Source organism: Apteryx mantelli, chromosome 3, assembly GCF_036417845.1.
Source record: "Apteryx mantelli isolate bAptMan1 chromosome 3, bAptMan1.hap1, whole genome shotgun sequence".
Classification (NCBI taxonomy): Eukaryota; Metazoa; Chordata; class Aves; order Apterygiformes; family Apterygidae; genus Apteryx; species Apteryx mantelli.
Genome location: NC_089980.1, coordinates 86,729,002 through 86,756,180, shown reverse-complemented (window position 1 = coordinate 86,756,180; position 27,179 = coordinate 86,729,002). Strand labels below are relative to the sequence as shown.

At 40.5% G+C, this 27,179-nt stretch overlaps 1 protein-coding gene across 8 annotated transcripts in view; it reads right to left on the bottom strand.

The window, feature by feature from the left end:
- FYN (FYN proto-oncogene, Src family tyrosine kinase) overlaps window positions 1-27,179 on the bottom strand; it is a 138,621-nt gene that overhangs the window by 18,256 nt on the left and 93,186 nt on the right. For 5 of the 8 annotated variants that reach the window (XM_067293835.1, XM_067293834.1, XM_067293837.1 and 2 more), the window contains 10 exons: window positions 21,773-22,030; window positions 21,132-21,228; window positions 17,954-18,052; window positions 16,566-16,669; window positions 11,780-11,929; window positions 8,484-8,648; window positions 7,849-8,004; window positions 3,456-3,635; window positions 1,216-1,292; window positions 959-1,112 (listed from right to left, as the gene is read on the bottom strand). In XM_067293835.1, coding sequence (XP_067149936.1) covers window positions 959-1,112; window positions 1,216-1,292; window positions 3,456-3,635; window positions 7,849-8,004; window positions 8,484-8,648; window positions 11,780-11,929; window positions 16,566-16,669; window positions 17,954-18,052; window positions 21,132-21,228; window positions 21,773-22,019 — 1,429 coding nt within the window. In that variant the 5' untranslated portion in view covers window positions 22,020-22,030. The remainder of the gene's footprint in view (window positions 1-958; window positions 1,113-1,215; window positions 1,293-3,455; window positions 3,636-7,848; window positions 8,005-8,483; window positions 8,649-11,779; window positions 11,930-16,565; window positions 16,670-17,953; window positions 18,053-21,131; window positions 21,229-21,772; window positions 22,031-27,179) is intronic. The other 3 variants (XM_067293838.1, XM_067293840.1, XM_067293841.1) reach the window with 3 other exon arrangements.

The window sequence follows — 27,179 nt, the reverse complement described above, 5'->3', positions numbered from 1 at the left end:
CTAAGAATTAATGACAAAATCCATGCTAAAACAGGGACTTTTGGTTAAGAGAAAAAGTTTGCAATAGGAAGGAGTAAATGTGGGCTAGGGAGTACTTAACTGACCTCATCTGATGACATACAACATGGTTTAATAAGACACTCACTGGCTTTGAAACTGAAAAGGGACGGAGCGGTATTTACTGACACATATTGAGCAAGCACTACTACTGTACTGCCAACAGAGAGAGAACAAAACTGTAACTTTGCAAACTTGGATCAACATCTGACAACTAAGCATGACTTGTAAAGAACGACTAACTACAAAGAGCTTGTGTATGGCTCAATCTGAACAAACACATGCTTTTAAAAAAAGTTCTAATACTCTTTGATATATTTTTATAGCATATCAGTGGTTGGTTGTGCCCAGCAGTTTGTGTGGCACTGGCAAATGGCTTTGCTATTACAGTAACATTTTAAGTTCCCAAAGAAAAGACTGTTCTCAGAGAGACAGCTGTATTGAATAAAGGCAGAAGTCTTGAACAGATTGTTTTGACCAGTTTGAAAAAAAAAGAGTAGCACAGCAGTTCAGTAAATATTAGAAGACACACTAACAATAAATAGCTTATAGTGGCATAGACTTTTTTGGGTTCCCTGTTCAGGTTTCTAAGGTGGTAAGTAAAGTGTTGCTGTTGTTATGGCACCATAAGGATCTTGTCTTCAGTGTCACTTAACTCACCTGGGCTCACAGTTATCATATTTCCTTTAAAAACTGACCAAAATGAAACAAAGACAACCAAATAAAGTCTCTTATTTAGGATGTGCATTGACCAGTAAAGTTCTGGGCTAGCAGTTAAACATGAGTTCAGGATTTACTGAAGGCAACTGCAAAGCATATGACAGAGATTTTTTCAAAACAATTTTCCACTCTTCCTCATAAGAAAAATGACACTCCATGCTATGCCTGCTGTAGTATCTACCTTGTCTTGCTGTATATTCGTTGTCTTCAATTAGTCTTGCTAATCCAAAATCAGCAATCTTGCATATTAGGCCATTCCCCACCAGAATGTTTGCAGATCGCAGATCTCTGTGTATATAATTCATTCGCTCAATGTAAGCCATTCCTGCAGCCACCTGTTAGAAGCATGAAACACAATCAGTGCATTTTAAAACAAACTGGTACATAAATGGGCTATGAAACACATATACCTAAATGCTCAGTACTCTGAAAACAGACCTGGGCTGCCATGTCCACTAAATTCGGTAACTTCAAAGCTCTTCCTTCTCCATCTTTCAAGAAATCTAGCAAACTCCCTGTAAATGCAAAGTTGAAATAATAGAGAAATGTTAGGGAAATAATGACTATTCATCAGGATGGATATGCAGCCTTATATGCAATATTAAAGACAGAAATGTTTTGAGTCCAAGTGAACAGCTTCAAAGAAAGAGCAATATTTTCAAATTCTCCTATTATACATTGTTTTGCTCTGCTTTAAGGTTGGCTTGCAGAAGAGTATGTCACTAGTCCAAAGGAAGTTGCAGAGAAAAGAAACAAAGTTGTTTTTAATTTTCCTGACTATTACTAAGAAAGCTGATCTTTCTTAACTTATTCTATGTGCGCCAGTGCTCTTTTAAAGTACATAGCGCTGCTCTCTAAAGGCGTCAGCTAACTGAAAAGCATCAGCTCGGTTCCAAGCCACACAAGTTATGGAAAAAGTCAGATCCCAGCTCAACCTACTCCAAAGGAAAGGTCAGCCCGGAGCCCAATAAGCCCAAAGGGGCTAGCATTAATAAAGGCTAATTTTCCTTAGGAGATAGAAATTAGTAGTTATTCTTCTTTAGGTAACATGCAACTAATCATAGTGTGAAGTGGTAGTTTTAGAAGACCGCTATGCAAAACTGAAGAAGACAAAGTGTAGGTCAGACAAAAGTGGTTTTAGCAAAAGCAGTATGCACACAGCTTCCCTGTGTAAGGGAAAGCAAGGAAGTTCCCTGTAGCTTTTAAAAGAGCTTAGGATGCTATAGCTCTATTTCCAACCTCATACTTAGCGTGTATTTAAACACAGAAGTGGAGCAGTCCCCTTTAAATAAGGCCAGCCAAATGGTTTAATAAATAAGGGGAAAAGACAGATGATTAGGCATTTTTCCCCTGATAAATCCTCAGCCTCAAGCTCAGAACCAAAGATGCAAAATGGTACAGTAAAAACTAGTAAACTAAGCCAAAACAAACCATGTATTTCAGAAAGATTTTGAGAAGTCTTTTTTTAAGGGGAAAAAGCACATGCTTGACACTGAGACATATGATTAAAGTGTGAGTTAGTCAGTGCTTGGATGCCTCTGAGGAGGGAGGTGGGCAGGCACCTCCCAGGAAAATAAAAATCAACTCCAAATAGACTGAAAAAATGTACTCAGGATTTTAGAGTGTATCCTCCAACGTACAACGAAACTACCCTGTGAGAACTTATGTTTCCTATTTGGTTCATTTGCTTTTCCAAAACAAGTAGATTTTTTGCTCTACTCTCAGCACCCCTGCTGGAGATCTGATGGAGCTAAAAGTTTTTTTCTTTTCTCATTTTACTACATTGTAACCAGTTAAGTAGCTTAAAGTAAAAGAGAAGGGAGAAGGGAGAAGGGAGAAGGGAGAAGGGGGAAGGGGGAAGGGGGAAGGGGGAAGGGGGAAGGGGGAAGGGGGAAGGGGGAAGGGGGAAGGGGGAAGGGGGAAGGGGGAAGGGGGAAGGGAAGGGAAGGGAAGGGAAGGGAAGGGAAGGGAAGGGAAGGGAAGGGAAGGGAAGGGAAGGGAAGGGAAAGGAAGGGAAAGGAAGGGAAAGGAAGGGAAAGGAAGGGAAAGGAAGGGGAGGGAAGGGAAAGGAAGGGGAGGGGAGGGGAGGGAAGGGGAGGGAAGGGGAGGCGAGGCGAGGTGAGGCAAGGCGAGGAGAGGCAAGGGGAAAGAGAAGAAAACCATATATGCAAATTGTTTATTAAAATGATAAATGGGGTAGACTTAAAATTAAGCTCTGATCTGAGAGTGAGGTGTATGCCTTAGAACTCAGACTTCCTTTTGAAAGCAAAATCTTAGGCTGAGAAGTAAATATTGAAAGAAGACGCCAGTGCCAGGAAAAGTTAGGATCTCAGGAAGCATTATGTAATATGACTCAAACCTAGAAAATGCAAATCTCCAGTTGTAAGGGAAGTTTAGATGCTGATAAAGTTGGAAACACTTAAGCTGTACCAAATTCTCCCTCCCCCTACCTGGCACAAATTTTCTGTTATGTGTACATTTAGGGGATTTTAGTTTTTGGGGCCCAGTTCAGAGCTGAATTCATAACTCTTCTGAAGCCAGAAGTGAATTTAGTTTCCTATTCTCTCTCTCCTTCCTTATACACACTGTTCTTGCATCCTACTGCATCTCCCTCTGTATCCACAAATAGCTTTGACAAAAAAAAATATTGCTCTCAAGGGTAGCAGCTCTGGCTTCACCTTTACTCATGTACTCTGTGACAATATAGATGGGTTCTTCAGATACCACAGCATAAAGTTGGACCAGTTTGTCATGTTTTAGCTTCTTCATGATTTGGGCTTCTTCTAAGAACGATTCTGGAGACATAGTGCCAGGCTTCAGAGTCTTGATGGCCACTTTAGTATTTCCATTCCATGTACCTACAAGCACAGATATTTAGTTAGGTTAAACATCTTCTGCTCCTTTTCTGACCAACACCTAATGTAACCGAAGAGTAAACTAGCAAGAACGCTTACTACTGCTTTTTTTTTTTTTTAAGCGTTTTCACATTTTGCCTTATCATTTATATTCCTCCCACCTCTCCCTCATAATTTAGTCTTTTTCTATTTTACTGAAAAATAATACTCCCATTGGCATTGGGGCACAATCTCCCTTGCCTTACTCAGACAACGCTTCCACTGATGTCCATGGAAACCTTCTCTGAGTAAGAAATGTAGGACCAAGTACATACTGTTAAAATCCATCTTCACGTATTTCCCTGGTGACAAGTAATTCCTACTGACAAACAACACAGCTCCAGTTACAGATATGGATAACAGAACTGGTTAAACCCAGAACTTTCAGTTTGCAGGCCATTTTAACATTTTTTGTTCTGAATCAGAGCAAAAAACATTCTACGAAAAATTCCCCCAGAAACAAATTCTGAACTGATTTCATTTTAGAAACACCGGCATGATTCCAAAATGAAATGTGTCTTTTCCCCTTCCTTCCTCACCCCCAGAAGCCCAGCAGCTGCTGATTGAAAATTAGGTGGTTCTTGTCCACTTCACTTTGTTATTTACTTGTGGTTAGCAAGGACACGAACAAGTTGCATCACTTTTCAGCCATGATTTACCAAGTTTTCTGGAATACCTTGCTCTGGGGCAATGCAGCCAAGCATACTGCTCTGCTACTGGAAACTTGCAGACCTGCTCCTGAGGGATTGTCTGTGTGGCCGGTGCAGCCCAGGAGTGCAAGGGCCCGGCGGCCGCAGAGGCCGGCAGTGCTGGGGTGCAGAGCCCCGGGGCACCAGCAGGGAAGCACAGGCACCTGCTCTGGACCCTGACAGCCTGCATGAGGACCCGGAGAGAGCTGGGCAACGCTGACTCGGAGCTTCCCACAAGCGGTGTGGCTTCACTTGGGTATTTGCAAGGGGGAGAGGAAGGACAGGAAAGGAAGAAATAAACACCTACCTATGTCAACAGGTTTCTCGGGAGTGGGGTGGGTGGGAAGGGAAAGAAAAGAAAATGAAAATGGGTGGAAATATCACTTCCCTAGGGCTTTCCAGTTGTCCCCTGCCCATGGGGTTGAAGCAGATTTGAATGGGACCCCTGAACTACCAGGAGTCAGTAGGGAAGGATGAAACCATCAACCCGGGATGTGCAGGATCCCCCGCAGTTTGCTAAGTGAGCTGGCAGAAAACCCGATGAAAACTTCTCAAACTGGTATGTCTTCACAGAGCATTTTGGAGTTGATAGGCATGTACGGAACTATGGTTGTTCAGAAAAATTCTTGACTATCTTTACTGATAAATTCACAACCACAGTCCTACAGTAATAGGGTGCCAAATGCAACAGAAGCAATGGCAAATGCCTGTTTTTTAAAAAGTTACTTTAAAAATAACTAAGAAATCATTTTTAATGCAGAAACAAGCAGTCTACACTCTCCATTGGCTCTCTATAGAGAGCACTGACTGTGAAAGTGTGGCTGTGGAATTCTTTTAACTTGGATCTCAAGAATTTCATATAGAACGTGATCTATTTATAGGGAACTGCTATTTAATAAGGCAGGAGAACAATCCTGAATGGCTTCAGGAATTAATTGCACTGGGTGAAATTTACTCCTCTGCACGTGAGCGTGAGGTTTGCAGAAGGCCTACAAAGTAAACGAAGACTCAGACTTAAATCTAGTTTCTGTAACTAAGGATGTCAATGAAAGTGGTAACATGTAAAATAAGCCTATTCAGAACTTCTTAAGAGCACGATAACAGACAGTTACCACTGCTCAGTTGTTGTGCAGGAACTGGCTAAGCCAAAATAACTTGCTCATGAACTTTTTGCAACCTGCCAGAGCACAACCAAATTGGATTGCTTTTGTGTAAAGAGTCAATTCCCAGCTGACATCTTGCCTGGTCAAGGACAGAGAAGTGGCTGGGAGCCACTGGGTATGTTCTCCTTCACTTCCAGGGCAATTCATGCAGCAACGTCCTATGTTGTTTAAGGATGGCCTGAGATATATATTAGCTAAAAGTGGGCTGTACAATTTTGGTTTCCACTAAGCCTTGTCTTTCTTCTGCCAGCTCGGTGCCAGGTGCTGTGACCTCTCTCAGTGGTGGAATAATGTCCTGAGCTACTGCTAGCTCAGGGTACCTGAGGCTGACTCTTCAGCTCTTAGTCCTTCAAATCAGAGCTGAAACAGGATTTCACTTCACTGGCACTAATGTGTAAGCCAGGAAGGATACAGCTTCACTTTCTGATTTTAAGCAGACTGGCCAAAGCCTTCTCTAATGGGTAAAAGAGAGTATGTTTCATATGGGGCCACTGAGAAACAGAACCACAGAGTACCTTCAGGCATGGTCACTTTGCAAAATTACCACAAATTATATAAACCTGGAATGAAAACCTAGTCTCACAGACACCAGGGCTTTTGTCACTGACATTAATAAACTAGGATTTTACTTGGTGTGTTAACCAGATTAATTGTGTATTATCTATTTGCTTGGCTATAATAAAAAACCCAAGACTCATTCTATTACCGTGAAATGTTTTTGGTAATTCTACTTTTTAAAAACACTTTTGTGAATTTCTCCAGTTAAAAAAGGAAAATCAAGTGCAAAGGTTATTTCATCTTCTCACCCAAATTGCTGTTAAAATTGTAAAATTTTCTTGTTGTGCTTTAGTATTTTTATCTGTCTTTGAAAAACTAGTTAACCTTCATTAGTAGAGACCTCCTTCTGAACTCCTCCTGTTGGTAGTTAGTTATTACTTGATGCATTTTTTATTCATTTTTAATGTATTATCTATTCTAATTTGGTAATGCTTCATGGCTGTTAAAATATTTCTACTACATATTACTTTAAGAAATAATGCAACAACTATAATAATACCTTATATATTTCTGACAGATACTTGATACTTTATTTCTCACAGCTGAGATTTTTTTGAATTGCATTTGCTAATTTAGCTTATTGTAACAGTTTAAGATCTGTGGCGCACAAAGCTGACCACTAAGAATTAACATCAGCTTAAATCTCTCACATGCATTCAAGATGGAGAACGAGAAGGTGAAATTGCAGTTATCTTGGGATGCTAACAGAGAATATCATAGGCAATTTTCTTTGCAACAGGCCAACTGCACTCTATAAACTTCATAGACTTGCTGGTATGTTTCTTGCTGTAGCCTTGCAATGGAAAATAGCTGCAAGAACCCTGGACAGCCCAATGGTTATTTTGGTTTTACATTCTTTTGTGTCATTGCAGCAAAAAGAATTACCAAATCGGTCACCAAATGACCCTCAAGTGAAGAAACTACCTATAGTGTTTCTTTTTTTTTAATCAGTCATTTTAAAGAGGCTATATAGAATGTAATTTGGTGTAAAAAATGAGTATACCTCTCATTAAATGACCAGTACGTTGTGTTTCAATGCTAAGACTATACTAAGATTTATATATCTTTTAATTGTTATTGTTTTACAGTCATTTAAAGAAGGATGCTCATGCAGAAGGGAGCAGTAAGAAAATCAGGCAAGTGTGCAGAAAACAATGTCAGTGGATTTGGAAAATGTCCGTATTCCTGGACTTCAAAGAGTGGGTTCAGCTGGGCTGGGCAAGTCTTGACTCTATTGTCCCTGGCCTCTATATCAAGTTACAGGGTTTTGCCACATACACAAATTTCAAAACAGAATTCATGAAGCGGATGCATGGGAAAGCTAGCTTGACAATATTAGCTTGCTGATACTTGCCATCATTTTTTAAACTGGGGGAGGGGATGGAAGCATTTTCAGGGTCTGACCCCATCAATGCTAAAACATACGAGAAAAGAAAAATGTCTGCTTGATATTAATTTCTGGTTAGCCACTCTGCTTTATGAGATTAGTATCACTCCTACTTTAATATTTAGCTATTGTGTAGTCACCTAAATAAACCCATTGCAATTAATGAAGTTTAAAGCACTAGCCCCTCATACCAGTGAGTGCAAATTAAAAGGAAGTTTCCACACAGATTACTGTATTTAGGTCTGACTGCATTAGGTGATATACACTAACATTTCATACCATTCTGATCTTTTAGCTTTTAGATTTCTATTTGAAATGCTTATTTCTGTCAAGAGGGCCTTAAAAGATCCATCCAAAGCAAAATATATTCTCTGCCTTACCACGCCACACTTCAGCGAAACAGCCCTGACCAAGCTTCTGTTCCAGAAATAATGAATCACGTGCAACTTCCCATGCATCTTTAGCCAATCCAACAGTTTGTGGGGTATTATTCGTAGCAATCACAGTTAAGTTAAAACACAAACCATCAGCTTTCTCTATAGGAGAGGAAATTAATAAAAAAAACACACTTATAATCCAAAATAATGCATGCATTGACAAAGATGGAAGGTGACTTGTCTTTCAGTGTCGCATTAATGTTCACTTGCAAACACTGATTTTTGGATACTGAAGGTAGGGACTTTTTTTGCTAGTTTGCAGGAAAAGGCTCCTTGATATAATTAACAGACTACTATGTGAGCCTTGATTTATTATTAAGACTGTAGTAATTTGTCAAAATTGAAACCTTCCAAAGGAACATGAAATTTCAGTTTTCCTTTGCCATCAATTACTGTGAAAGTTGAAGATGAAAGAATTTCAGAGTCAGAGACATGATTCCCAAGGCATTTTTCCTAATAATTTGAGCTTTGCACCTTTTTTTTTTTTTTTGTGGGGGTGAGAATGTCCTACCCTTTCACCTTCCATCTTGTAATCCCCACACAGAGCACTATTTTAAAATAATTATTTTACTCCATACCCATCCATACTTCCCCAAACTGCCCATTTCCCAGTCTCTTGATCAACTGTAGGGATTCTCGTGGAATTTCCCAGACATCTTTGGTTTTGACAGACAGATCAGTAAGCCTTGGCATTCCTTTATGACAGGGGACTACTAAGCGGCAGCAAAGACCTGCAGCTCTCTCTGATGGAGCCAGAAGTGAAGCCAACAGCAAAGGAGAGGAAAGAAATAAAAGTGTGACATGAAACAAAAACAGTAAGCATAAAAACAATGCTACTCACAACAGCTGTTAGTTGCATACCACAAAGCATCCTGGAAGATTAGAAATTGAACACTGAAACATATTCATTTGAGACAGAACAAGAAATATTTTAGTTTCTGCTTCCACAGCCTTAAACTGAAGGTGACCATCAATGGTTTCTCATGTGGACTCAGGATTTTCCTTCTCCCACAGTACTGCTTTAAGGCAACTTCCTAGGTAACTGGTATAGTATAGTACAGTATAACTGCTCAAAAATTATCAGTAATCCACAAACTGGAGTGCTTCTAAACTGAGTCAAAGTACCACAGCGAAGATTCAGTTTTTCTGAAAATCACACCAACGAAAATTTGGCAGACCTTTTTTTGCACAATTTTTTCTAGGTATTCTGTGAAAAACTTTTTCTCACGTTCTTTACAGTGCAAATCTTTTTTAGTGTATGCAGCCAGTCCTGCACCATTAGGGCAAATTCACTATACTTATCCCTTCTAAAGCTTCACAGAAGACTGAACTGTGACAGAAGTCACAAGATATTCTAGCAGGAGTAAAACCAGTGCTATATATCTACTGCTGTAGAGTATGCTGTGCTGCACAAGGCAGACTGGATCATAAAGCTAGCAGAGCAATTTGTACTTTAAAACAGATGCAGCAGAGCAGGACAAAGAGGAGAACTGCTACTGTATTTGAGACTCAAATATAATTTTCATTCTCCTGTGTAAGATTTCTTTCTGGGCAGTTGAAAAGTTTGTTTCAGCATCACAAGGTAGGAAAGCATCAAAGTTCTTGCAACACCAAGCTCTACCTCCTCAGCACAAATGCCGTGGCACAGTGGGAAAGTCCCTATAGACACCTTGACATGGACCTTGTTGTGCCTCCTGTAGCAAGACAACAAAGACCACAAAGCTGGGAAGATGAACTGACTAGTTAGCATGTCTCATTTCAAGATACTTCCAATGGGAACATTAGGATAGGGACTCAAAATACAGGTAATATCTGGAAAACCTCCTTATGTGTTTGGATAGTTGCAGAAAGGACCTAGGAGTTTTTAAGATCTCCTTGCTTCCTTTAACTGAAACAGAAACTTGGCATGCTTGTGCTCCAATAAGACCAGACTGCACATGCAAGAGCAATGCTTTTTCTTGAAAGGTCTTCTACTGCTAGGGAGTGGGTGACTGGTGCTGCAGCTTCAGATATGCTGCTACTGGACTTCAGTCTGATATCAGCACACCCTGGGGATCTCAGTACTTTTGGTCTGGAAATCTCATCCATGAAAGTCTGATTAATAAGGGTACTCCGCAGTGCAATAGGAGTGCAGTGCAGGGATACCTGGACTGTGTCTAGATACACTTTGTACTTCTGAGTCCTGACTCAGGACTGCTTACATGAGACCAGATTGTACACTGTCTGCCTGGATATCCTGGTATCCAGCTGCCTGGACAGGAGGGGTCCTCGAGCCTGGACAATTAGGGGATGAGGCCTGAAAGGTGGGCTGCAGAGCATACCTGTCCTGCTGTGAAGGCACTGACCTATGCTCTCTGCAGTGGACACCAAGGAACCACGTTGATCTCTGCAGAGTCATTTGGGCATCTCTGAGCTGCACTCCACAAAGTAGATCTAGGCACCCACAAGGTGCTGTGATAGAGCTGATACAGCTCTGAAAATCCAGAACCCTGCGCAGGGGAGTTAGAGGCACTGTTTATGCTTGGAGTCAGCTAGGGCTGGGCATGGAACGAGGGCTACTATGTTCACCTGGGCCTGGGAGGCTGCAAGTGAAACCTCTGGAGTTGGTCAGTACCATGCTCTCCTGAGCTACCTGGATCCTACTAATCATGCCCCTGTGTTGCACAGAACTGACTGCTTCCAGACCCGATTTGTCTCTGCATCTGTGCATGGAAAATACATGACCCAAATAATTTGACCACAGATTGATATATATTGAAAGTTGATATATACCAAAAAAGCTGGTATAGTGGAGATGAAAATTAACATCTTTAGATGTGAGTTTCTGTATATCATTTAGCTTAGTTTAATGTCGAGTCACCAGAAACAGCTAGAAATTCTCCCAGGCAGCACACACCCATCAGAAATTGGGCGGAGAAGACAGCCAGATGTCTATTATGAGCAGCATAAGAATACAGCAGACAGAATACAAAGGATAGAGAAAAAACACCCCACAAAGGAGTTGATTTCCCAAGCAAAATTTATGAAAAGTTTTTGAGCAGCAAGCATTTGGGGTCACCTGTTAATATGATGAAAAGCTAAAGTAAAGACAAAATAATAAAGAATAATAATTTAAAAATCCATACTCTGTTTTAAAAATGAACTGTTGAGAAGTATGGCAGTCTTCTGTGTAATAACCAGTGAACTTGTGCAGAGATTTTGGGGGCTTTTAAGTCCTAGGTTATTGTATACCAATTCCCAATGACAGCAGGATGCACTTCTGGTTGAATTGTGCACACCACTTTTTAATCACAGGAATTAAAAAAAATAGAGGTGAGTGTGAGTGGGAGACAAACAATATATACAAAGAAATGCCCACTTTGTCATATTTATTTTTAAAATGAGACTGCTGATAATTTAAATGTTAATACTTTGCACATTGAACACAAATTCAATAGGAAAATTTGAGTCAAGTAATATATGGAAACATTTCTGCTGTTGTCTTAAGTGACTGAATGCCACAATGTAATTCTGTAAATGCTTTATTAGCAATACTACGCTGCAAAAGGGTACATATCAGCACTCGCTTATGCACAGGGAATTCATGCTTTGAGATGTGGAAGTCAAATTCAGTAATTCTGTTTTCTTAGAAAAGGCAGAGCAGGCAAAACCTTTACCTGAGTAGTCTGCTACCTTTAAAAAGCTCTGCTGCTGTGCACTATGAATCGCACTTAAAGCCATTTATAACTATAATGGGAAAGTGATAATGCACTACAACAAGCAAGAGACATAGCTCAAATGACTCTTCAGGACATCTTATACATATGAGAGCACAGAAGCAAACACTTTTGTTTTAAAGCACTCAAGAGTGTCAGGTATTTTTCTGAAAAGTTACCTGAATAATGCTGAACCAGCTGCTGAAGAGTTTCAAACTGCGCCCGAGTTGTGATATAATAGCCACCATTGTCAAGTTTACGAATTTTATAATGTTTGACATGATCTCCTTTCATATCATCCCAGTCACGAATAGACAGGGAATAGGCACCTGTTCCAAGAGAAAGAGGAATAAAAAATCATAAACACCTTTTAGACAGCTAAAGATTTTGGTTTGCCAGTCGTTTACTATAAAATAAAAGAGAATTTGCTTTAAAAAATGCCTATTCTACCTTGAGAAAGAACAAGTGAATCCAACGTAATTAAAGCAAGTATCACAGAAATCTGAGGGTGTTCGTGCCATACCTCTTTCATACTTTTCTAGAAAGAAATCAGGACTTTTGGGTAAATGAAAACTCACATCTTAACATTTACTGCTTCAGGTCGTTAAATTTACTTTTCCCACTCTAAGTGTCAGGTTACACTGCAAATACTGTACTTTAGGTAAATGCCAGTGGGTGGTAAATGTCAAGATTTTCATGGGAGCCAGTGGAGATAATAACTTCATATCTATGTAGTGTTGTTACCCAGACGGATCCCAAACTGCTTTACAAGCATTAAACAACCAAATTAACCAACTTTGTATGTCACAATCTTTGGATGAGAAAGCCCTACTACACTGACATCATGCATCAGAAGATCTGCAAGAACTGCACATTTCCCTTTCCAAATCCATGGAGGAACTTTAGATATTACTGGTGGGATTCAGATGCCCAAACACAGAGCTTAAGTGCCATGTGAGATGCCAAATGGGACACCATGTGAGACATCCTGCCTGGCCTCTTCACAGGGCAGCAGTTTTCCCACAGGTGTCGAATTTGTCCAATCCATGTGGATGCCTTGGATACCTTCAGGCATTTCAAATGGCTCTAAATGCTCATGCCTACGCAATGGAAACTCAGTTCAGGGGCTGGATTTAGGTTTTAGGTGTAGTGGTAGGTGTGCTATGTGCTTGGTGCAGAGGCCCAAACACAAATATCTGGTGCTGTTAACGCAACTTAATTCCAACCTCGTTTCCACTGACTATAATGGTACTGTACACATTGACGGTGCGATTCAGGTTTGAACACTAGGTGTCTTCAATCGTGGGCAACTGAAGTGAGCCTCAGCTCTCCACTGACTGTAAAGGGAGCCTGCACACTTTCACAGGGACCTGCGCAGTCAGGTGTCTTAATTTGAAGCAGAATCCTATTCCAGATACAGTGACACCCACATGTTGGTTCTCTACATTTTCAAAGGTGAAATCACATTTTACAGCATAATGCAGTTTTCTGAGCAAAAGCTTGGTCGTTTCAAAGGCAGCAGGGAAGGTATCTTCGCTCATGGCTCAGAAGGATATCTTGTTTACTCAAAGGTAATGCAGACATTAAAAGAAAATACTGGAAGCAACTGTAGAGATCTCAGGAAGGCCCCCCTTCTGGAGACTGGACTGCTTTCACTGGCAAACATTTCAGCTAAGAACAGGAAAGGACAACCAACATCAGATAATTTTGGATTGCCTGGAAGGTGGGATAATTTCCTACAGGTCTGAAAGCAAACAGCCCTGGCTGCTGCTTATCCAAACTCTACCTGTACTTTTCGACACACCTGACATTCACATCTTCCAGAAGCACCTCCATCTAAATAAAATGGTTTAAACCACCTCCACAGTTACACAGCTGAAATTCTTGATATAGAATGTCATTCCTGGATTCTCCCCAGCAAGAATTTTATGGAATTCTGAAATTTCTCTGACCATACTAAACTGCAACAGATCACACTGGTAAATAGCTTGCCACTGAGTGGAGCTGCAGCAAACAAAACTCCTCCACCCCTAAACTCCAAGGAGTTCTCAAATTCCCTGTTATTTATCCTCTAAATAGGAGGAAAAGAGCCAGCATTTACACACAATTCTATTTTACATGAATGGGAGATACCCCGAAAGAAGTGAAAGGCTTCTTATTTTTAAGTGTAGAAAAAAATTGTTCAGGTTATTTTTCTGAGGAAAGTCTCCCACTAAGTAAGTACATTTCTCTAAACTAGGAGCTTTTGGGGGATTTGCAGGCAAATCTTGTACATGCTTTGTACCAACACTGATGGCTGTACACTGTTGTCCTGCTTCCAAAGTTTTCCAGGCAGAGTTCTCCAACTCTGCATTTGTGAGTTTTGATCCACTAAGAGCAGCTGTATTTTCTTTAGTCACATTCCCTGCCTATCTGATCAGTATCTCAGATTCTTTAGGAAAATGTAAACAATCTTTGGCTCCAGTTCTGCAATCAGATCTGCGTGGGTGGCCCCCTGTGGAACCCCACCAACCTCAGATCAAGTTGCAGGACTGGAAATTTAGTTCAAATCTGGACAAAAACAAGAACCAAGATTCATTTCATTATTCATTTATTTAGACTGTTCATTATTTAGACTATTCATTATTATCTGCTGATAAATTCAAATATAAGGGATACACATAATATAAATTTGGATAGAAATACCACACGGCAGTACATCATATTAATGAATTTTTAAAAAAACAAACCTAAAAACAAACAGCATTGAAAGGTGCAGATTGAAACCAGGTGAAGGATTATACAGACTAATGTAAGAGCTGACGAAATACCTGGGTAGTCAGGCTTTGCAAAAATAAAAAGCCAAATCTGACTGATTTATTTTGGAAGTATGGTAAAAGGCAAGCATGACCATGGGAAGTTAAACTCAGGCTGAAGTCATCTACTTGGATACATTTAACACAAGCTTGATTAATTTTATTAGTGTTATTATTTAAAGCAAAGGGGACAACTCTAGGTCACAAAGCAATTCCTGCCTCAAGCCCAAGATGACTAGCTAGAGTAAAGCATTTTGAGACTTACAGGAGAATGCACCAATCAGTTTTCTCAGCTGACTGTTTTCTCTCTCATGAACAACAAGGTTTTTCTATTTTCCTCTAACAATGTATTTCCAGAGACACCACAAGGATGAGAAAGGAAATGGGCACTTTTGACAAAAAGCATGCATGTTCTTTTTTCCATTGGCTTTGGTGCCAACTTAGCCTGAAGATGTAGAAAGCCTCAGGTTCAAGAGCAGAGAAATTAAGCTTGTTGTTATAAGCACATCCATGATGGATTACTCCATTTCCCCAAAACTTTTTGTTTCTCCAAAGAAGCCCTAGAAAAAACCTCACTTAACTAAGTAAATGCTCCTGCAAAACATCTCTCCTACCACTGTACAAAAAAGGTCAAAATAGACTCGACTGATAGCATGGTTTAGAGAAATAGTGTAGTGGGTGTTTTTAAGCATGCCTGTGTTAGCGACTTTTCAAACTCCGTATAGAGTGGAATGAAGTCCTGCTCCTCATATGCATAACAACAACAGTTGGACAAACTGAGCAGGTGGAGGCTATTTGCAAAAAAGAGAGCAAGTTAGAGCATGTCTTGATCCTGGTGAGAAATGCTTTGCTGCTAGCTTAGGTATGGAGAAGCTGCTGAGTGACAGGATGGGAAATTAACCATCTGAAACAACAGCACGTCGATTCTGATTTTGCATGATAACCAATCTTCAGAATTAAATACAATGAAGGAAGAGTTCAGTGACTGCAGGGGTCAAAAATTCTAAAACATAAAATTTTAGATGATAGAATACAGCATCTGAAGATAGGTGAGATGGACAGAAGTGGGAAGTGGTGCTTCTCTTCCTTAAGTCCTTTTACCAGCCAGGACTCCAACCACTTTGGATGCCAACTCTAGCTGACAGTGTACTCTGCTCAAAGCACTGAAAAGTCAGTGCTTTAATCATATAGACCATCATTAGACTTCAGAATTTCCATGGAATGAATTCTAGTGACTTATGCTTCCCCAGCTATGGTTTCACATTGTTGGTCAATTAAGAAATGGTCAGATTTGTTTCCATTTAGTTGCATGTTTTCTCCCCAATGGTCATATGAGTTAGAGAGACGTTTCTGTGAAGATGAAGCTTTGAAGAAATTGATAGGTCTCATTAACAAAATGAAAAAGCAAGAAAGATGGAGCTCCTGCAATATTTTTAGAGGGGAGGAGGAGAATACATCCTTCCACTTCATTTCAACAGAATGTATGCAATTAAATATTTCCAGAATATATTCATTGGAAATATTTTCAAGTTTTCTCACTGTTAATCTATGAATTTAAAATGGCTATTTTTTTCCAAGGATCCTTCCTAAAGAGGAAAGACCAAAAAACTCTCCTAACTGTCTTCCCAAAATAATAAACAGCACCTCCCTCCCTGCAAGTCTATCTTACACTTTATAGTCAAGAAGAGTCAGACATTCTGCTTGTTCTGAAGCAAACAGCAATTTTCACCAAACTAAACTGCAGATTCTCAGTATGTATTCACAGTAAGCCAGCTGGCCCTGTCTGGACCCTAATATGGACACCAGGAGCCCACAGGCGCTGCTCTGAAGGGCCTGACTCCTCCAACTCCATTGTAATAGTAGTATCTCAGCACAATCGTTCAGACAGTACAGCGCTCTGAGCATGACAGCAGAGCAGAGCACCCTGCCTGTGCCTAACTTGTACTGCAGATACCATGGGCTGAGTGAGGCATGGGTTGCACTTGGGTTGTTTTCTGCTTCGAACACTCTGAAACCTGGGATGTCCAGACATCTAATTCCTTGGCACACGTATATGCAAGATGACACTTTTCTCTACCTTGGTATCCCTGAACACAGTATTTTACAAACTTACCATAATTTTTCTCTTATACCTACTGATTAGTAGTCAGAATAGCTTTGGCCAGCATACCTTTGGTAGTTTCGCTTTCCCTGATAAGGAAGGTACCTCTTGGGTTTCCAAATGACAACAGCTGCCTCTCAGCATCTTTTCGGCCAAGTTTGCCAAAGTACCACCTTGGGGAAAACATCAGAAATAGTAAGAAAATGCTATATAGGATTACTTGACAGTGTCACAGAGCTCAGACATGGTAGATTATTTGTGGAAAATATGGTTACTCAAGTATATTCAACCACTATCCTCTTACTGCAGCCATTTGATTGTGGTGGGAAGGTAATATGACAGATCTGTGGAGTAGATGTTATATATGTTGTACACTAGCACTTGTATTAAGCCTGTTATCAGTAGAGGCGGGGAATGCTTATTTGATGTCTTACCACAAAGGTCAACTTTTAGCAAACAGTGGGCAAGACTTGGGAGAAAAGGAAGAGACAAGGAAGAAGGGAGAAAAATGCTTTGCTGCTGAAGAGCAGTGTTTTTACAGATATTGTTCTAAAATACATATTTGATTTACATAGTGATTTATTAGTATCCAACATTTTTTTTGCAGTACAGCTATGAAAACTCAGTAGAAGGACCAGAGGCAACCACTTTGTCGTGGTTCTGTAAGGCTTTTCAGTACCTTTTTCCTTCCTGCAGCAACTAATCAGGGTTTTAAGTTTTGGGTTTTTTTTTTCGTTTCACAGTCAACCAAGTCAGAGGCACTTCAGATGACAGTTGGAATACTTATATCCTAGTTATTAGAATAATGTCAATGAACTATAGCAAACATAGCCTAAAGTACAGACTACAGTAGCTCCAGAGTAGAATCCAAGGCATTCTACAGAGCTTATTCAGATAACATACAGATCCCCCCAGTCATGCTTTGCAGCACTGCTATACAGTACCCGCTCAGACATCTAAGCTACCCCAATGTAACTCTCAAACTGGAAATAATATGGATACACACACAGCCACAGTGCTCTACTGTTTTGTGTACATATGTCCTTATCATACTGCTTGCCATACACTTTGTATGCATCCTGTCCTGCAAAATGTATTTTTTGTTACAAGCTGCCCTGCTTAATGGACAGTTTGCACACCGGTTGACTCCAAATATTTTTACAGTTTGGTTCAGGAAAAGTAAGGGACCCATTTGTTTAAAGCTAGAAATTAGCTGACACCCAAATAAAGTAAGCAGAACTGTGTTCTTTTAGGTTTTCTTCCTTTGTTTTGACATTGAAAAAGCACTGAGCTTGTGCTTCTGTTACTAATTACCTAATTATTTACCAGTGCAGTCGAGAATTGAAATAAAAATGATGTAAGTCATTTGAAAAATCACTGCAATCAATCAAAACAAACTCCTCAAGTCTCCTTCAAGTACAGCACTAATGGGTCTTTACAATGAAAAGAAAACATACTCCTCTGCTTGGATGGAATCGACTGGAGCCACATAATTGCTGGGAATATAACCAGTTTCGCCTGTTGTCAAGGACCGGGCCTCCCACCAGTCTCCTTCCCTGCAGAAACAGAGGTGAGGAAAAGTGAAGGAGAGCTGTAAGGACAATGATCTGACTGCTGCTGTGTGTTGTAAGAATTCACAGCAACTCATCTCTTTATCATGGGCTGTTCTGAGAGAACTGTTTCATGCATCTAAACCAAAATAAAACATGTATTTATTTGCATCTGTTATTAGCTCAGTAGTGATTAGTAACGTAGCCTTCCAAATGTAGCATAATGACATAAACAGACATAACTTCCACTGAAATCAAATTTGGTTAGGGCTGAATTTGGAATAGAATATTGAAAATTGTCCCCACATCAATTATAGACTCTTGAGAGAGCCTTTTAAAAAAGTGCCAAAACCAACACTTTCACATCCACTGCTAATTTTAACATGACATTCAAACTTCTGTGTGGATACTCCATCTGAAACACAAAGACATCAAATAGTCAATAGTTTTAGATAGCCTCTAAGGGTCACGCTTCACTGTTATCAAATTGTTGTTATCAAATGTGGCCAGAAAGTTCAGCATCTTCAGTAAGAAAGCAGTTATGAAAACACATTGTCTAAGCCATTTTAAACAGACAAAAAAGCTTGCGTGAAGGTGAGCTCTTATTAAAATTTCTAACTCCACTTTTGTTAGGAGTTTGAAAGAATATGAACTCTATGGTAAACAACTAGAAAACAGCTGCAGTTAGTCAAAAAAGAGCTGTTTTCAATTCTACAGCTCAGAAGGTGAAGAACAACTAGCTTTTCTAGATGCTGGGAGCCAACGCTATCTTAATGCACATTGTGTGTATTAGCATCTCTAGAGAAATGGGCCATAGGGGTTTAGGGTGCTTTAGGGTTTATGACCCTAACTTTAGCAAGCTGAAGGGCTAACCTTTCCCCGGTATGCAGCTGTAGAATATTTCTGAGAGATTATGCCACACTGTTGTTGATAAATATTTTGATTCCTTTATGGCTATTATTATCAGCTGCTAAAACTGTGCCATTATCACTGGTTCCCACTTCTACCCTCCTACTGCATGGACACTCCACTAGATGGAGATATTTTATCATATCTAGGGAGGGAAAAAAGGTGCTGTAGCTCGTAACAACATCATGAGCAACCCCCTCTGCTTTGACAGAGAAGCTTAAATCTCTCTGCCAGAAAGGAAGGGGAATGCAGATTTTTTTCACAACATTTAATTATAGGCACTCAACTGACAAGCCTAGGTTAGGAGGAGACTAGTTAATGGAGCTAGCCAGACATGCCAGAGCAGTGGTGGTGATGGGGATGATGGGGTGGGTGTTTTAAAGTACCTGAGTGAGACTCTGCTCTGAATCACCACCTGCAGGCACCTCTTTTCCCCAGACTGTGCTTGGTATCATTCCTGACTTAAAATCACAAGGATACCCTCTGTAAGCCATTTCAGGTACTGCCAATCTGGACTTCTTATCCAAAGCCAAAATCAAATTTCATTTCTTGGGAGTCGAAAAAAAATTTACCCTCAGTAAATTCCAGGCAAACTGTTTTTATGCACCTGTATGTTTCTTCATCACAAGCAGCACTGACTATTAAAAAGGGCACTTTCGTGTCCTTTCTGGTACAAGGGCAAAGATGAAGCATTCTCACAGAAAAGCTGCTTCTATGCAATCCCAGCCTGGCTGTCAATACTCTGGGAGTGTGGTTAGGCCTAGTGTTTCTAAGCGGACAGAGTTGACTATGATAGGAACTGAGCTTCTATAATCCTACAGGAAAATCAGTGGCTGCTTGATTTTCTTCCCTCAGAAAGCCTTCCTCCCGGCAGTAACCACCTGCATCAAAATGCATGTACTGCAACCAACCACAAAAGGGGGGAATCTGTCTGTCCCACTGACTCCAAATAGCACTGCTCCACATGTCCTTGTGAGCACCCCCGGACTTCACCAATTGGAACGGGTAAGGAACTTGCAACAGGAGGAATTTGTACTTGTTTCTACTGATGGCAGAGTTTGTGCAAGGTTAGGAAAGTGGTGGGCAACATGAAAAAAATGGATAATAGCTTAAAAAAGCCTGTCTTTTTTTTCCCCCAAGTGCTAATTTAGAAGTAGAGAGGTTTTTAAGCTGCTGCTCTCTTCACAAGTCTTAACTGAAGTTTTTGTGCTTTCATTTACATCAAAGCTCTTCAGCTTCATGATTTCATGAAATATTCCACAGAATTACCTGGCTTTTTTTTACATTAATACACACTGAGCCAACTCCAACCCTGAAGTTCTTCTATTAAAATTAACAGGAGTTGCACCAGGGATGAATTTGCCTCATTGTCATATAGGATAAAAAACAAAGATTGGAGAAATATCACAAAGCCTCTAGAAAGCTATGTACTTGGTTGTTAACCCATTTTTACTTCTATATGACAGCAGTACTGAACATATGACAGCGCCTTCAACTTTATGTTCTTAGCCAGGAATTACAAGATGTTCTGATTTAGGTCAGTAGCACAGTAATATTTAGATGCTATTTTTAAATTGCTAAGTGTCTTTTTCTACAGGCAGTTGATAATATTAATTTTAAATCAATGATTTCCAGGATGAAAGTAAGGTTTTCATACAAAATGCAACTGTACAATGGGGCATTTATACTTAACAGAGCTTCCTAACAAGTTCAGATTGTATCACCTTTCTTTAAAAGAAAAACACGTTAATGCTTTTAAACCCATGTTGACATGCAAGTCTGGATCACATTTCTTCCTGTGAATCAGATTTTCTTAGCTCGCTCCTGTGCAGAGATACTTGCAGCAGATTGCAAAGAGTGTTAGTATAAGCCTTGCAGAGCTTCTGTTACTACTGGTAAAGTACAGCGCTTGTGCTGTGTTCCAAATGTGAGTTTACTCTGAAATGTAAGCAGTGAACCACACAATCTAACACTTATGTATTTTTGAGGTAAAACTGTATTTTGGCTGATTTTTTTAATAATAAAACACTTAAAAGACAAAAACAGGTGAGCATAAAGACTAAAACCCCTAAATATCTTGAATAGCCCACATCATATTTTACAAATAACATAAACATATTTATCAACATTATAAGTTTAAAATACTAAAAGGCATATTCCCAAGCTTAAAACTTACGAGCTGTTAAGTATTTGAAATTTTTCTCCTTTGTGAAAACTTAAGTCATCTTCTGTTCTTGCTTCATAGTCATAAAGTGCCACAAAAAGAGTTACACCTAAAGAAGAACAAACATGAGTTACACTCCATCACAGAAAACAGAAGTGAAAGGAACCTCAAGAGATCAGGTGGCTAAGCTAAACTTAAGCCACCCCAGTGGCTGAGGAGCAAACTGAGCTGAAGGCTCTTACTTTTTGGACAACCCTTCTACTCACTGTGCTTTTCGGCAGACAGTGGGCACACTACCTCCTTCAGTTTCTACAATCATCAGTCCTTTTGGTTTGGTACCCACACAGAAGAGAAGGTTCCCATGTGAGTAAAGGAGGTCTAATGTTCAGAGAAGAGGGAGTTTAGAGATACCCATGCCAAATGTTTCCTGTTAACTACTCTAGATGGTTCCCTGCTTCAACCACATTCCTCTCTCATTCCCTGGTTGAGGGATGAGGCAGGCAGGCAGCCAAATTGGGCATGTCCCCAAAGTGAACTAGCATCTGTAGGTTAGCGCTACTCTAAACAACATGCTGGGATGGTTGTGTCCCCTCAAACAGTCCCTGATGTAATGTGACTGATTAAATGCACTGAAATAAGGCTTTGAAGCTCACCTGTTCCTCCTCTTGTTCGCAGCGTCCCTGTATGAGAGGAGGAATTGACTCCACCAAACACTGTCAATCCTTGGCCTCCTGTGGCATGGAAGTTGTTGTAGTTTGGAATTGAAGTCACGCCAAAGCTAGGATAATGCTGCGGAGTGGGATCTGTCCCATAGCGGTAGCCTGAACTTTGAGTTAAACTGCCATCCCTCTCGTCAGTCAGTTTTGTTGCTTCTTTATCCTTACATTGCACACAGCCCATTATCTAAAATCCTAGGAGAGCAAAGAAAGGACAGGTGTTCATTCGTTTATGCTCACCAGATCTCTCTCTAACCCACATATGAAGAGGATCAAATTAAGCTCACTGCTCGAAAGCCAAGTATTTTGAAAAAAATCTCTGCTTTTGAAGATAAACAGCAACGTGCTGGGAAAGCTCACACAAAATTCTTCCCCACAGTGGTTTCCCATCAGGGCCTGGGAAGGAGATCCTACCTGCTCTTACTGTAGTAGCAGCTATCTGACCAGCCTTGCCAGAAATTTCTTGCATGGAGGCAGTAAGAGGAAGAAACCTCTCTCACTCACCCTTTGCCAGGAGAGCACAACTCACAGGGGAAGATCACAGCCAAAAAGCACAACTAGAAATATTCAAGTCTGGCTTCGAAATACATAGCAAGACACTTAACTCACGGTCTCATTTTTGCCATTGCCAACTACACAATAGCTGCCATTGATTTCATGCAAAGGTAATACCTTGCTGGAGCCTTATGTGACATACAGAGATGCAGACAGAGCAGAGCAGATAATTATCACTCTACAGGAAAGTAGGAGGCAACTCATCAGATAGAGCATTTAAAACAAAAGGAAGTGCTGTTTTACACAGTACCTAACTGAAGTATAAAACCTGTTGATACTAGAGGTTGGGGTAGCCAAAAGGATAAATGAGTTAAGAAACTAGACAAAACCATGGAGGAATTAACATGTTAAATGCAAATAGCCTTAAAATCCAGATCCCAGGAAACTGAGAGAGTACATTCTACCTCTAAGATTTCTAATTTTTATAACCTTTTGTTCAGCATCCTCATTGGCCACTACTGGAGTCTGGATTAATCTCTCTTAATTTTAGCTGCATAAAAGTTAAGAGCCTATATTCTCAATAGGTGGAGCGAGACAGAGGGTCATTCACCACATCTCAAAAAAAAGCCCTCAGAGGTTCATGCTTTTATCTAGTATGAATTTTCATCAGTGAGCTCTAGTATCTTAGCGCTTGCATGCTGGCGTTACCAAACTCTTTCCATGGACTCTAGCTGAACCTAGACACAAACTTAAGTTTCTAAAGTCAGGCGTGAGGAATCTAGGGAATTGGTCATTGCTCTGGATGGACCCTTAATCTGATCCAGTATGGTCAGTCTTACATGTAACCTGGAACAGAAACATACTCTAAGCACAGGGCTACAAGAAAGAGCAGTGACAACAGAAAAAATCTTTAAAAAGGAAGAAAAAAAACACTGAGACAAACTTTCTTAATCTTAGCCCAACATACTTTGTCCAGAATACATGAACATGAGGGGAGAAAGTGAGTCACAGAACAGAAAAAAAAAGTATAGAGAGGTAGGCAACTATTTTTTCATATTTCTTTTCACATTTCAGCCAATATCCTCCACTTAGGGTAAATAAAAAGCACATCCTTTTGCAAATATCCTCATTTTTCTGTAGCTGCCAGGCTGGCTATTTGGTATGCCTTACCCCAGGATCAACACAGGAAATTGGTTTTGACAAACTCAGGGGATTCTGAAAAAGCATATTCCATTGCTGCTAATGCCTGAAAAATTATGCAGTAGCTGTTTGCCTGTGATAGCTCATAATATAGATACCTGCTTCTTAAATCTAGCCTGCCTAATTATAAAACCCCTTCTGTTCGAGGGTATTTTCCACAGTTTGAAGACACTGCCAGTCATTCTGCCAGCGTGTTCAGAAAAACAACCACTTGAATACACTTTCCTGAGCTGCCATGCCTTGACCAGCGCTGTCTGCAGTCAGCACACGTTCTATCATTTCTTCCTCTCAACTCAGAGATGCCCTTTTTCCATTTCTTTATTTCCTTCAAGACAACACATGCGCTCAATGGAGCCCCCTCGCAAAAACTTGGGAAATCTCTCAATGCAAGCGGGAAGGGATGAAACAGAAACAAGAACTCCCCACCCCGCGTTTGCCAGGACAGGCAGCGCGCGCTTGTGTCCCTGAAGACACCAAAGTGCAGAAAGTGCCGAGGGAAAAGTGGTTGCAGAGGCCAGCAGCCTGGAGAGTGCAAAGCGCTGTGGCTGCCAACGGGGCTGCTGCGGTGGCAGGGCTGCCCCGGGCCGGTGTCGCAGGCGTGGGGTCCTGCATGGGCACTCGAGGCCGCCCAGCCCCGACGCCAGCCCAGCAGCGGCTCTGGGAGAGCCCCACAGGGACTGCGCTGGGCGCAGAGGTGCCCAGTTTAAAATAGCAGTGAAAAACTGGTTACGCAGAGCTCTGTGCTGCCTCTTTTTAAAAAGCAGAGTGGTCTAGTCCTAGAGACCCTCTCTTTAGCAATTTAGCTTAAGGTCGAGTCTTCTCCGGCTCCTCTCGGAGCCAGGAGTCACACAGGCAACACCAGGAAGTGAAGCAGAGCGATGTGGTCGGCAAGGCCCCTGTGGTGCGAGGGCTCGTCTCGCTCCTCTGAGTGCTGAGAGAGCCCTGGGAGTCCCACGCCGCAGTTTGGCGCAGCCACCGTGCCGGGGCCTCGCACCAGGAGCCCGCTACGCCTCTGCAAAGCTTCGCCTCTGGCACACAGGCAGCCAAACCCGGGCGGCTATGCAAATGCGCTGGGCGATGGTATGAGGGAAACTCCAGAGCGAAAAGAAGCGCAGAAGTGCAGACGATTTGAACGGAGATGACTGAGCCATTAAAGAAGAACAATTAATCGTTGTAAGTGCTGGAACATACATGTATGCGCTTCAAAACAGCTGAGTGATACACAGGCTTCATTATTTAAAAAAGAATCACAGCAGCCATTTTGTCGGCTTGAAACAGTACCTCCCTGTGAAACTCTATCACCTCCTTCCCCCTACCCAGCTCTGTTTCTTCTCTTAGTTTTTCCCCTGTGTTTTCACTGGAAAAAGTAGAAAACCAAATGAAGGAAAAGAAAGAAAAGAAGAGAAGGGAAACATGAAATTGTGGGTGGGGGACGATGACGAAAGAGGTTCTCTTCTTGTTGCTGCTGCTTCTGCAGACATGAAAAAAATATAAATGAGAGAATTATTTTTCAAGTAGCCCTACTGCTCATTCACAAACTTTCAGCTGTGTAGGGGAAAAAAATCTCCACTGGCGTCTGGGAAGAGTTCAGATAGCTAGTTACAAGCGCTGACGAGCCAGCCCTACATACTTCATTTACACACTTAAGTAAATTGATGAGAAAAAAGTTGGAGCTACAGATCACCTGCCAAAGAAAATCATCGAAAGTATTAATTCTGAAAAAAAGTGAATAAACCAGGAGATGGTACACATATGTACTGGTAGTGTCAGTAAAATAACAGTTTGGGGGGTTTTCTTTTTGTAAAGGGATGATATGAATCGAGAACCACTGAATTATCACCTTCTGATTTTTAGTTTGCTTTTTGTTCCCATTATCTTTTTGTTGGCACAGGCAATGTAGAGGGAAGGAGAGTTTGATGCACAGCGAATGACTGACAAAGAGGGCTTTTTTCTTTCACTTTGCCCTTTTCCACTTTGTTACAGTGTCTAGACAATCCAAGGATAAAGACTGCTTGATTGTAGCCTCTTGTGAAATGTGACAGAGCGGGTTACACGCATGCATCTTTTCAAGCCAAGTCCTTGCAAGTTGTCTATTCCTGGCTCAAAGACACTAGCTAGAAAAGCTGGGGATTTTGCTAAATGTGGGAGAATACATGTGTGCATGTATAGGCTTGAAGTGATTTGAGCTAACTTAGAGTTTTCATAGACAATAAATATAACCTCCATTCAGTGTCACTCTTTATATCAAGGAAAGGATTCCAAAGACTAATCTCCTTCAGTATCACAGAGTGGGCAGTTAATACCCTAAAGTCTCACCACCCTGCATGTTAGCAATTGCAGTTTTGGAAGGCTGGAGTTATTCAGCCAGCTCTGGGATCACTAAACAAAATCTGGAACTATTTTACACTGAATTCTCTAGAGACGAGCATACAACGTTGTTCATCCAACATGCTGCGCAACTTAGAGTAAAGGAACAAGATTTTATTAAGTTTCCTTTAGGACAGACAGTGTTTCTCAGATGTATGAGTTATGGGTCATGCAGCATTATCATAATTTGTCACTGGTATTGTTAGAAAGTACATAAGTAGCTCAATTAAAATTAACTTTTCTAATGCAAACAAGTTGCATTTGTTTATTTTAAAGATGTGTTTTTACGGGCAATATAAAACATTTGTTTTCATGAAAATATAGAACATTTACATGGTTTATAAGATTTCCTTAGAGACAAATTAAAAAAAAACATTATGTTATTTGTCTCATTTCTCACCCTTGTTATATTTCTTGGACTCTAACAATTACATTGCAGGCAATCCAACATCAGGCTAGCCAAAATAGCAGTTTCCTCCCACATGGTGGAAACATTATTGGATGAAGATACAAAATTAACAATTTCATTATTAATTATTTATTTAACCACAGCACCTATGAAGATGTTATTAATGCTATTATTATTAACATTAATCACCTCCTCCACTTTTTCTAGAGGGTGGTTGGTTCTCAATACAAAAATTGAAGCTAAAACTGAAACATCAGCAAATGCCAGGCATCCACTCCATTAACAGAAACAAAACAAGTTTTCTGTTAGCTAACAGAAGCCCAGGAAAAATCTAGGAGTACTAATGAAGACTATTTTTCATACTTTTTATTTTAAAAGGATATGTGATATTTGAAAAAACAAAAAGTATTGATTAGCCATGATTTACTCTTGCTTCTGCAGTTATAAACCATCAGGAAAAGACAGACAGGAGAATAACCAGTGTAAATTTGCTCCTTGAGAGCATCAGAAGTTTCTACATTCTCCAGAATCTGATTTTTGAGTGCTCTAGAAGAAAGTGTATCTCTTACAAAGCCTGAGGGAGGGACACAAGGAAATGCAGGGAAACCTCTACCTGTGTCTTCCTATCCATGCCATGGCATCTACCCTCCAACCCCTTGCCTAGTGATGCACATCACCATACAAAAGAGCTTTAATCTGCAGACGAGACATGGAGCATGTTCAGATCCAGCAGGGGTGCATTCTTCTTCCTCTTTACAGTTTTATTTGGAATGAAATTCTGTATATTTTTAGGAGAACTTCTTTCTGTGAAAGAGATGAAAGGACAAGACTGGACGAATGGTAACTGTCCACTATCTTCTGACCAAATCTTAC